General features: G+C 44.2%; 1 protein-coding gene across 2 annotated transcripts in view; it reads left to right on the top strand.

Annotated features, from left to right (window-relative positions):
- The window catches only part of FRMD4A (FERM domain containing 4A), a 231,693-nt gene that overhangs the window by 122,206 nt on the left and 97,137 nt on the right, over window positions 1-12,350 (top strand). For both annotated transcript variants that reach the window (XM_065637321.1, XM_065637330.1), the window contains exons 3-4: window positions 1,000-1,094; window positions 10,253-10,345. In XM_065637321.1, coding sequence (XP_065493393.1) covers window positions 1,000-1,094; window positions 10,253-10,345 — 188 coding nt within the window. The remainder of the gene's footprint in view (window positions 1-999; window positions 1,095-10,252; window positions 10,346-12,350) is intronic.

Genomic DNA, 12,350 nt, shown 5'->3' with positions numbered 1-12,350 from the left:
AATTCTGACTCAGCTGTTTGGCAGACTCGCTGGGGCAATCAAGCCTGCAGAGAGCTTTATTTTCACTGAGGCTCACAGCACAGATATTTGTAGACCAAAACCTTACGAGCAGTCATCAGGGAACACTGTTGGGATCTCTCACCTGTGTCAGTGTTGCTGTAACCATCGCAGCTCTGGGATCTGGGGCTCTTACGGGCCATGGGTTCACAGGCTGCATCTACCTGGAGCCTTTGTACCCTGTTTTCCTACCAGTGATCGACAGGACAAGAGCTCTGTTATGGCCGAGACTTCAGAAGCCCGGCAGGAAACACAGAAGCTCAGCAGAGCTGGTAGAAATTCATAGGGAGAAGGAAGCATTGAACTTAAAAGTCAAATAAGGTTTTGCAGAAAAGGCAGTAATGCACCGTCCTTTATATGGGGTGAACAGTTTCTCTGAGCTTGGCTTTTACACTCTTACAACTTATTTTGAAAGTGTGTGTTACTTTTTCTCTTTCCTTCCAAGTGCATAAATCGTTATCCCTAAATGACAAGCACTACTGAATGGGAAACTATTTTGTTCTGTCATTTACTTCTCATTTGGTCCTGTCACATCCTATCTTTTGGCACTATGTATTTTCTTAGTGTTATGAGCATACATCTGTGCTGTGTGTGCGAGAGTGGGTGTCTGAAATGTGTTTGCAAAGGTCCTTGATAAAAAAGCTTTAACAACTAAAGTTATCAGAGAGGCATGAGTGAGCTGGTCAGGGTAGATCTCAACACTGGCAGGCAGCAGGTCCCTGAAGAGGTCAAAATTGCCAGGTTTTTAATATTTACCTAGGAGGGAAACTACTGCTCATTTCAAGGAGCTAACGGTGCTTGCAGATTTAGCTTGAACACCAGAGGGAACATAAAAGCAACAGCAGTGGAGCCCCTTCAAGGAGAGCATTTCCCTCCAGAAGCACAGTGCAGTTACATCCAAGTTCTCCTCATTAATCACTTTCTTTCATTCTTGTTTTCCAGCCAAAGCTTTTGGCCAAGGAGTTGCTTGATTTGGTGGCATCTCATTTCAACCTGAAGGAGAAGGAATACTTTGGAATCGCATTCACAGATGAAACGTAAGTGCGAGGAATTAAAGACCTAAGAGGCAACTCTTAGATCACAGGAAATCTCACTGGAGTTTTGTCATGAGCAAAATGGCCAATGGAGAAGACCTGAGAACCCCAGAGTCCTAGACCAAGGTCTAGGGAGGCATGGACCTCACATCGGAGTCTGTCCTGTACTGTCTCTCCTTCCAAGGGTTGGAGGCCCCTCACGGCGAGTTATACATGGCCGGGGGTGTACAGAAGCAGTAACAATCCTTTCCTCATCCCATGTTCAAAGAGTTTGTGTGATTTAGCATTGGTAAAAGGTTAATGTAAGCTCTCATGGATTTAAGATCCACTCGCTAGTTCAAAATTATTACCAGATTGGCGGAACCAGTCAATTAAAGTTTTAATCAGTTTATTCACTCAAGCAGGCTTAAAAGTAATGCTAAATTATTTCCAAAAAAAAAAACCACTCACAAAATTACTCTATTATTTCTGATGTTTTATATCCCAGATTAGAGTTTCTTGAAAAATTGAAAGAAGAAAGTGTAGGAAAGGAAGGGATTGTCAAATTTCACGTGAATGAAAAGCATTTTTAAATATAAAATTTTCATTGTGGAAAGGATTTGAGCTTACCAGGAATCACACAACAGTCTTACACTAAACCAAACGATGGGACCCCGACACTGCAGTCACCTCAGGCACTGTTGGTTGTTCGCCTTGAACTCCAGCTCCCAAAGTCCTGATATTACCACATAATTTAAGGTTTTGTCTCATGACAGCCCATTTCTACCCTCTGTTTAAAAGGCAAGTATAAAATTAGAGCTGGAGAAACATTAAAGGTCTGCCAAATGCTACGATTAGTCCTAGACTGGGACCTCTCAATGCTACTGCATAGTCTCTGCTACTATTTTCCAGCTGCCTGGTTTCTCTCTGTAGTTAGACTGTTCTTGACACATGGACTATGTCTTGTATGTGTGCCCACCATACTCCACCTTGCTTTGCAATAGGTTTTTCTGTATATTAATCAAGGAGATGCATCTCACACCTATATTCTAACAAAAACCAAGATTTTCAAGCCAATTCTTTCAAGCCAATGCCAATTCAAGCCAGAGAGTCGTGGCCAATGGGGCAGAGTCCAGTTGGAGGCCTGTATCTAGTGGAGTCCCTCAAGGGTTGGTACGGGGACCAGCACTATTCAATATATTCATCAATGACTTGGATGAGGGACTAGAGTGCACTGTCAGCAAGTTGCTGATGACACCAAGCTGGGAGGGGTGGCTGACACACCAGAGGCTGTGCTGCCATCCAGAGACCTGGACAGGCTGGAGAGTTGGGTGGGGAAAAATTTAATGAAATATAACAAGGGCAAGTGTAGAGTCTTGCATCTGGGCAGGAACAACCCCAGGTTCCAGTACAGGTTGGGGAATGACCTATTAGAGAGCAGTGTAGGGGAAAGGGACCTGGGCATCCTGGTGGACAGCAGGATGACCATGAGCCAGCACTGTGCCCTTGTGGCCAGGAAGGCCAATGGCATCCTGGGGTGTATTAGAAGGGGGGTGGTTAGTAGGTCGAGAGAGGTTCTCTTTCCCCTCTCCTCTGCCCTGGTGAGACCTCATCTGGAATATTGTGTCCAGTTCTGGGCCCCTCAGTTCCAGAAGGACAGGGAACTGCTGGAGAGAGTCCAGCGCAGGGCAACTAAGATGCTGAAGGGAGTGGAGCATCTCCCGTGTGAGGAAAGGCTGAGGGAGCTGGGGCTCTTGAGCTTGGAGAAGAGGAGACTGAGGGGTGACCTCATTAATGTTTATAAATATGTAAAGGATGAGTGTCACAAGGATGGAGCCAGGCTCTTCTCAGTGACAACCAACGATAGGACAAGGGGTAATGGGTTCAAGCTGGAACACAAGAGGTTCCACTTAAATTTGAGAAGAAACTTCTTCTCAGTGAGGGTGACGGACACTGGAACAGGCTGCCCAGGGGGTTGTGGATTCTCCTTCTCTGGAGACATTCAAAACCCGCCTGGACGCCTTCCTGTGTAACCTCATCTGGGTGTTCCTGCTCTGGCAGGGGGATTGAACTGGATGATCTTTTAAGGTCCCTTCCAATCCCTGACATTCTGTGATTCTGTGATTCCCAGAACAGCTGAGTCAGTGGTACTGCTGTCATGAGCCAGCTCTGCTCTCCTTCTGGGGAATGTAAATTATCTACTGGAATAATGATTCAGGATGGGGTAATCAGAGGTGGCTGGATAATTGCACAAACATATCCACACTCAACTCAGCAGCAATCTCCCCTCTAGAGCCAGTTTCTTTGGCAAGCACCTGCCTTGGGCAGCCCGAAGCCATCTCAGGACACAGGTCCCAGGATGGAGGGATGCTCAGCATCAGGCACATGCCAAAGCAAGACCTCAGTCAGAGGAGAGCCCAGAATCCACCCCATCTCACTGACACAAGCAGCTCAGCCCTGTAGGAGATCTCCAACCCAACCCAAATTAATGAGACTGGTCCTCAAAGAAGGAACAGCAGGAGGTACTGGCAACTTATAAAGCAGGGGGAGGAAATTACTCTTCACCAGGGTGTTATTTCTTACTGGGAAGAGCAAGTTACTCAGTGGGTGCTGCCTGAGGGGTGCAGGAGAGCCATGCAGAGAAGCCAAAGCAGACTCAGTGATGAAAATGTTCCCTCAACAGTCCTAAGAGCACAGGTTAAAAACAAGAAACACATGTCAGACTGCAAACAGAGAGCAGCTGAACAAGTCCCAGCTCTCAGCTCAGCTGAGCAGGCACAGGGCTCCCCTGGGAGCGCTCGGGAAGCTAATGAGGAGGTGTCAGCAACTAGAGAGAGCCCAGCCTCCCCTGGGGCTTCCAGGTTTAACACAGAGTGGAGTGAGCAAAGATCTGGGTTAGCGATGGGAGGAAGCGCAAAAGGCTGACGGAGGCCGTCCAGGCAGTGCTCAAAGATGCGCAGCAGACGCAGGCGGATTCGCACTGTCTAGACAAGACTTCAAAGGGTGAGGTGGTGCTTCCACTCACTCGGTCACCTCCTTGACCCATAGTCAGTATGGCACAGGGTGCATTTTAGCAGGAGCTTAACCAACCCAGTTGGAAGATTTGGGAAATTTTCACTAAATCTAGTCAACCCAGCAGCATGCCAGTGAGTCCAAGCCAATATGAAGTTTGGTTTGCAGTCCTTTTCCTGTCCCATAGTGAGCCTGGCCCTTACACTGAGGCTTCTTCAATGCTGTGAAAATAATCTTGACGAAAAAAAATGTGTATAATGTTATATATATATATATATATATATAATACATGAGGTTCTGAGCAACCTAATGTCCCTGAAGATGTCTCTGCTCATTGCAGGGGTGTTGGACTAGATGAGCTTTGAAGGTCCCTTCTAACTCAAACTATTCTGTGATTCTTCCTCAGTTGTAAAAAGCTCTGAAAAAAGTTGGCACAAACAATAATTGTTTTAGTTGACTGAACACAGACAAAAAAAAATATATCTGGGGAGTTGGACTGGGTCTTGAAAAAAGATGTCCCATGTCACCTTCAGAAAATAAACTGGGCTCTCTCTACTACAGATCTTAACCTGCAATGTGAAATGGCAGTTTAAAAAAAATTATTTCTTCAAAAAGTAGGAAAAACAGTCTCTTAATGTGTGTTTGCAGAGCACCTAGCACAGCCCTATAGTTAATACAGACCAGGCACACAAAAAGAAAACCTTTAATTCTATGACACAAGCCCTCAGAGATTTCCTTCTCTTCACTCTTCACTGAGTTTCCGTGCGCCTTACTTGAAAGGAACTCATAACCAGCTAGAGCAGAACAAGGTTGGTTCGTAAATGTAGTCTGGGGTTGGCTAAATTGCAAGTTTAGAAAGAAGAAAAGCCGCTAAAGTATCAAATCAATTCTTCTATTTAAGAGTAAAGGCTCTATGAGAGTAATTTATTTAGAAATGATTTGGACTGGGGATTTCCATTCATTAGTTGTGCTCTATCATGACAACCTGAGAAGAAAATCAATATGAACAACCTTTGCATTGGTGACTTAATAGTTTCTTGTGATAATATAGGGTCATTACTGCATTCAGCGTGACTAAAATTAGATTGTCAGACTATTATGGAAGAGAGAATAACGCCTCCTATTTTAATGATCATAGAAACGCTTTATGGCGTGAGCCATTAACTGCGGGAGAGCAGAGGTCAAAAGGGTGTCATGTACGGCACGTGGGGCCAAGCTTCCCATGAAGCCAGAAGAGCTATATGCTGGTTGATTAACAGTGAAAAGGAATGGAGAAAGGTCTTGTTTTTCTGTGGTTCAGCTATATATGAATCTCCACTAACCAACCTTTCCCTTGGCATCAGCCCTTCCAGAGTTGACTGAGAGCAAGCAGTCAGGATGACCCTTCTGTTCGCTGCAGAAGACCCATCTGGGCCATGGGCAGGTTTTCCACGTCTTTTTACTTGTCCTTAGACATGAGCCACCTGCTCCATGGAGAACTACCAACTTCTGCATCCCACAGCTCCCCAGCCAAAAGCTGACTGAAACCCTTTTGCTCCCTTAGCAGAGGAGAACCTGCAGAATGGCTTCTTCAGCTAATGTAGAGAATAAAAACTGCAAGGGATTGAGTTATTTGTGTTACACTTGTTCTAGAGACCGCACTAACGTGGTAAGGGGATGACAGAGAGTGCCCTTGTGTAGCCCAGGATCCTATGGCCAAGGGGATGGCAAGGGAAGAGTAGGCTACCACTTTTCCCTGGAACAGTGTCTGATCTCTGGGAATTGGGGGGAAGCCTGTTCCCACCCTGCAGCCATGTGGCAGAGCCAAAATGAGGGACCAGGTGTCCCACATTCTGGTTGAACAGCCAGTCCAATGGAAGGTGCAACCCTCCAATTCCTTTGTCGCCAAGTCCACCGTTTTGCGAAATCTGTAAAGTTAAACTCACATAGCCCCTTGAGCTTTGCAACCCCTTCAAAAGTATTTCTGCTGAAGGATTAAGACCTTAAGTGAGAAAATCTGTGAGCTTAAAGGGGTTTTTTGTTTCTATCATGATTGATAGAAACGTAAAATAGTTTATATGGTTTCTATTACGTGAACTGATCTCTCTCAATGTCCATTAAATTCAACATGAGTTTGACACTGAAGGGATGTGAGTCGGTTTATTGGTCCAAATAGCTTTATAACACAAATCAATGTGGATCCACTTTTTAGAAAACTGGACACTAACCAGTAAAACTGTATAAACAGAACCACCTGGAGGCAAAGTATCCATTGACGTACCATTCTTTACTGAAAGCCCTGTTAAAAGAAAACAAAACTGCTGCATGCAATCAACAAAATGAACCCTGGGCACTAAAATCCATATTCAGTCTGTAACCTAAATGGACCCAGTTTGTTTTTCTAAAAGTGATTATGTATTTGTTATTGACAGACCAGTTTAACTGCCAACTTGAGTACAACTAAGAGAGAAAAATTATCTGGCTTCCAATATTTAATCTCCCTATAGGTCATTCAAAAACTGTTTGCACCATTATTTGTTAATACACTGATATAAATACTCGAACAAATCAATGGCAATAATGAAACAAAAGCTACTTTGTGTCTTTAAATTGAACCGTGAAGGAAATCCAGCTAGACACAGGCATGTATGAATGGGATCCCAGTGCAAGCTGCCTAAATCGGTCCATGTAAACTGTCAGGATTACAACATGCCTGGGGTTATATACCCATATTTTTCCCTGTCTTACATGGGATTGTGCCCCATGAATAGTTCTGCTGAAGACAGCAAGACAGCTTCCAGAGCCAAGCGGTTTGTGGTGTAACAGCACTGGAGTTTGGCTCCCCGATAAACCACATTCGCAGGCGGATGCCGGTGACTCTTCACTGCTGCTGTTCTCTACATGCCACACATACACACTTGAAAACAAGGAGTTAGGTGACAATTTGCAGGGCAGCAACCCTCAGCGATGAAAGATTGTAAGTGGTAATTGAGTACAGTGAGCAGTTACCTCCTGGCAGTGATTTAAGTGACCTTCCTCCTCTCAAGGAGCTTTGGATTTAAGCTTCATGCAGATGAGAGTAATGAAACTCTTCAACCCAAAAATTCAGTGGCAATTAAATGTGTTATTCAGTACTCACACCCGTGTACATGTACGATATAAATGTCTCACTTGGTATGCATGCATATATGCATATTTTTTCTTTGCACCGATTATATCAACCAGTTTCTCAAGTTAAAATGCAGTGCGAATGAAAAGATCAAGTCTTTCCAAAGAAGAAATACCTTGAAGTGAATTATTGTTCTGTGCACCACAGCTTCTCAACCCTTCGTTGTACACTTTAGGCAAACCCAGACATTTCTGTTGAATAAACATAGAAGTAGACAGTAAGTCCATTGTCAACAAATCGGTCTCGGTGGGAACCGGTGTGTAATGCCATCAGCTGCTGGTGGCTGCTACTTTGGTGACACAAATGCAGCTGGACAGGTTCAGGATAGGATGTCTGGTTTACCGTGGCTTTTTCTTGCTCTGGCAGTGTTTCTACCTTGGTCTATATGGATAAATGCTCACTTTGTACTTCGACCAGGAATAGGTGAGCATGTCTAGTTTCAATCCCCATGCGTACTGTGGCCTTCACAGTTAATTTCAGCCTGAATCCTTTCAAAAGAAAACTTCAGAACAAAAAAAAATTAAGAAAAGGACAGATTTCAAGAAGAGGGATGCAGTGGAAAATGTGGACACCTCTAATTTTTGGGTGTCCAGGCTGAGAATCTTCCAACGAGGCTTATTGTCTGACACCCCGGAGCACCTGTCTTCTAAAAACCAAGCCTAGTTAAAGCACACATCGGTGCTGAGCAGCCGGGCATGATGCAGGTATCCCACACTAGTGCTGGGCAACTGCATCCCAGCAGCAGAAATGACGGAGGGAGACCTGATCGTGCTGCACATGCAGCTGGCTGAGAGCAAGACCAGTTCGTCCCCATACCCAGCCCTGCTAACATGGCCAGCCTCACCCCAGTCCTGCCCAGTATCCAGTACTGTCCCGAGCTGGGCAGATTCGCTCTCAGCACATGTACAGTGACGGAGACACATGAAATGACTATTTGGGCTTGAAAATCTGCATTATGTTATCTCTTTCCAGTAGCCACGCTGCTAGTAAGTCTGTGCCCTTAAAACACAGTTCAGGCTGCCCTTTACCTAGAGAAAAAAAATAGAGAAAAAACTTATTTAAAAATTTTATCTAAAATAAAATAAAAATTAAAAAAAACCCCTAAGACTTAAAATATCTTAGAGAGAAACACACAGATGTCTAGAGCAGGGGACAAAAAAAAGGTTTTGATCTATTTTGTACACCAAAAGATGTCTAGGAATAGTTTTAGAAGTCCCCATTTCCACATATCTCACTTGTAGCTAGTTGAGAGACTTGGTATTCTTGCAAAATAGATGCAAAGGCTGCTTAAACTGAACACCTGGCTTCTGTATGGCAAAATGTGAGATGAGATTTATAAACGTCTTATCCTGAACCCACCAGGGCAATGAGTGGAGCTCACAAGTAATTTCGAATCCCTTAGTTTAAAAGACATATAGATGAGGCTCTTGGAGACATGGTTTAGTGCTAGATTTAGGTTATGGTTGGACTCAATGATTTCAAGGGTCCCTTCCAACCAAAGTGATTCGATGATTCTATGCGTGATGTCCCAGCTGGTCTCCAGGACAGTCCGGAGCTCCCCGGGCTTGAAGGTCCCCGAGTTGCCCATTTTCTTCTGCATCTGCATAAACCAGGGCAGCTGTACAGAAATTGAAATTGAACCCAGGTGACTCAAAGCTTCCTGAAACTGTTACCTTCCCCTTTGTTTATTTTTCTAGAAAAGATGGAGTGAGGGAGCTACAAATCTGGTTAAATAGCTAAATAGATGTTGTTGCTTGCTTTCCGAAGGGGCTTCTCAGTTGCCCAAAGCACATGTGCTGCTAAGGAGTAACCGCAGACCCCTGTGAAAACTGAGTGTGTTTGCTGACAGGGTACATTGCTAAGGCTTGTGGCAATCCTAGAAGTTAATGTAACACTTTTTTATAAACCAAGCCTTTTTTTTTTCTTTTTTCTTTTTTTTTTTTTTTCATTTTTGGTGGAATGAAGAATTATTGTAGAGATGGCGAATAAGCACTGGAATAGTGCTCAGGGCATCTGAGTTCCATTTCCTGCTTTATTTGCTGCAAGATTCTCCCCAAAATCACTTCAATTCTCTCTCCCCTTGCTTGTCTAGACAGCAGAGTGCTGAAGGCAAGGGCCGCCTCTCCCTTCGCGTGAAATCTGCTGACTGAAATCAATAGCGAAATGCTCACAGGACGTAACCCAAGCATCACTGAAGGCAATGGCAAAACTCCTGCCAACTTCAGTGGGGCCCGAATTTTACCATATATATTTCCACAGTGCCTAATTTAATGGGGGCTTTTTCTTAGCTGGGGAGTGAGATGCCTCTATAACACAAATAATGGTAATTATAAAATACCTCTCACGTGCACACAGCGCTCCACAATGTGTGGAACGTGACAAAGACCAGAGCTCTTGCTCAGGAAAGCTTCCAGCAGCAAGGCACGAATGGATAAATTATAGGAGAAAATACTAGCGACAGGTACCATGTAGGCAAAAGAAAAGGCAGCGTGTGGTAATTGGAGCTGGAACGCTTCATGGAGCAGCTGTATTTCAGGAGCTCTCTGAAGGAGGAAAAACCATGGCTGGGAAAACCTAGAGAGGCTATTGCAGGCATGTGGGTGGTAAATAAACTGTCTGAGGCTGTGTAGTCAGGTTTAGCCTTGAGTGAAATATTGCAGGCATTGTGGAAACTCTTAGCAATAAGGATTTCTAATGAAAATCTTGACAGAACTTTTAATGATACGATCACTCCGGGGGGTTGTAATAAAAAGGTGAAGCTCGTAACATTTTGGGCTGTCCTGCCAGCTTTCACCCTGACAGGTTGAACTTTAGCTGTTCAATTCCCAGACTGAAACGTTGCCAGGATGATATCGCCTCCAGTCCTCAAACATTTACTGTGTGGTTTTTTTCAAATATCATGCAATAGCCGAGGGCAAACAGCATGGCTTTGCTGCACCTTTGTAACACCTCAGACCTCATTGCAACGAGTAGCAAGAAACCTCTTTCGTGCGGGGCTCAAAACTGTCTCTTCTCTTGGCAGGGGGCACTTGAACTGGCTTCAGCTGGACCGCCGGGTGCTGGAACATGACTTCCCCAAAAAGTCAGGACCGGTTGTTTTGTACTTTTGTGTCAGGTAAGTGATGGGAAGCCCTTCCCATGGGATACAGCTGTGGATGACCCATTTCCCAGAGGGCAAGAAACGAGGCTGTCGGGTTCTCACGCTGTAGAAACGCCTGTGGACAAACAAACACTTTTACAGCGGGTTTTTTTGAGCTCTTCAGCTTTGAAACTCCTCTCACACAAGTGTAAATGGGTAGTAGCCACACTAACACCCGTCGCTGCCCAGAGAGAAACTTGTATGAGGGCAAGATCAAACGTTATGTCTTTACATTTTTATTTGTGGGGTTTGAACTCCGGGAAATCCAAGCTGGGTAGGACTGCAGAACAAATATGTCTTTCTGTCAGGATACTCAACCTGAGACAGTCACCTGGAGAGAAAACACTCACCAGTGAGTCACCCATTTCCTCTGGGTTATGCCCAGGGTGTGCGTTGTGTCAGGGACCAAATTAATCCTGCTATAGCTCTGTCGTATTTGCCTTCTGGACTGAACCACATCATGGTATAATGAATTACCTACAAATAGCAAATGATGGCATTTTATGGCAACCAGTTGGCTTCTGCATGGGCACAGAATATGTTCAAAGACTGGACCAGACTAGAGAGGTTTTAATGGAGATTATCGTAGTTTGGGAGCATTTCTCTTCATTTGGGAATTTTGCAAGGTACTGTTAGTATTTGGAAGCCGAGAGAAGCTGCCAATGCTCCTGTGTGCATAGTGTCTTTGCCTCCGAGTGAGAGAATTTCTGAGAAGACAAATTTGCTCTTGCAGCTTTAAAACACCCAGAGAGAGACTGGGGGCTGGGATGACATATGTACAAAATTAAGTTGAGGGCTTTGACTTACTTTTAATGGATAGCTGATGTCTAGAACTAGCCAGTGCAGTGTTACTCTGTCTTTTTCTGTTAGCCTTTCCACTCTAGTGTTATATTACATCTGACATCACTCTCATTCATTCCATAGTACCCGCACAAAATGTAGACCTACTTTTGAGTTTCCTCCCCTGAGTGAAGCTCTTTTCCCCTGCATAGTGATAGTCATTCATTTAACTTCAATTACAAGGGAGACTTCTCAAGGGAAGAGACTCTTTGTTCTGTTACATCCTCATATTTAGTGGTGGATCTATCTTAGGACAAACTAAGGCTGTGCAAACCCCATGACTCCAGAACTGTCCTGCTGTCTCCCAAGAGAATAGCTTAGTCTACATTTTGGGTGCTTCAAACCATAAGGGTAGATCCAGAGCTGAACATTTCCAGTGTATATGATCCAGACCCACTTGTGCTTAGAACTACACAAAACCATTGGTGCTCTTCTGCAAAACTGATAGACTTCTAGGCAAATTAAAAAACAAACAAAAAAAAAATTAAGAACACATTAAGAAGACAGCAGCTCTGTTATCAGGCATCTTGCCTAGGGGCCAAATTGAGGAGTCCGCACTAGGACAGAGATCCCACATAAAGCAGGGAAGCTCTGACTTAGCAAGAACTAAGTGCAGATTATAGGAGAGGAACTGCTAAATGTGTGAAAACCGGTGCTCCTGAGCCATTCTCATACTCATTTCAAAGACCACTCAATGAGCATAAATATTGCCATCTGTATTGTTTTATGAGAGCTGGCAGCACAGTGGAGACAAGTCATTCTAGCAGGATCTTAGCCAAGAGCCATTTTAGGACTATGGATCCATACAAGAGCTAGTAAATGAGTGACCTCTCCTTTTCTGGAATTGCAACCCATAGGGGAAATCCATAGCAGAAAAGTCAGCATTCAGCATCTGAAAAGTGTGTGAAAACAAGACTGACTATGGGCTTATACTCTTATTTGTGGTAGTAATGACTGGATTGTCACAGCGAGTTATAATTTGAATTGGACTGGAAGACCAGATGCCTCGAGTGTTAGGAAAGGGCATTAACTTACCATGGCTTTTCTACTGCGTATTTTCCCTGTGGATGTTAGACTGTGGCAAGAAGTTTCCCAGTACAGAGTTCCCATGTCCATCTCCAAATCTAATCTGAGCAGAAGG

This window comes from Caloenas nicobarica, chromosome 1 (genome assembly GCF_036013445.1).
Source record: "Caloenas nicobarica isolate bCalNic1 chromosome 1, bCalNic1.hap1, whole genome shotgun sequence".
NCBI lineage: Eukaryota > Metazoa > Chordata > Aves > Columbiformes > Columbidae > Caloenas > Caloenas nicobarica.
The sequence above is the reverse complement of the archived record's forward strand: the minus strand, read 5'-3'. Positions and strand labels throughout refer to the sequence as shown.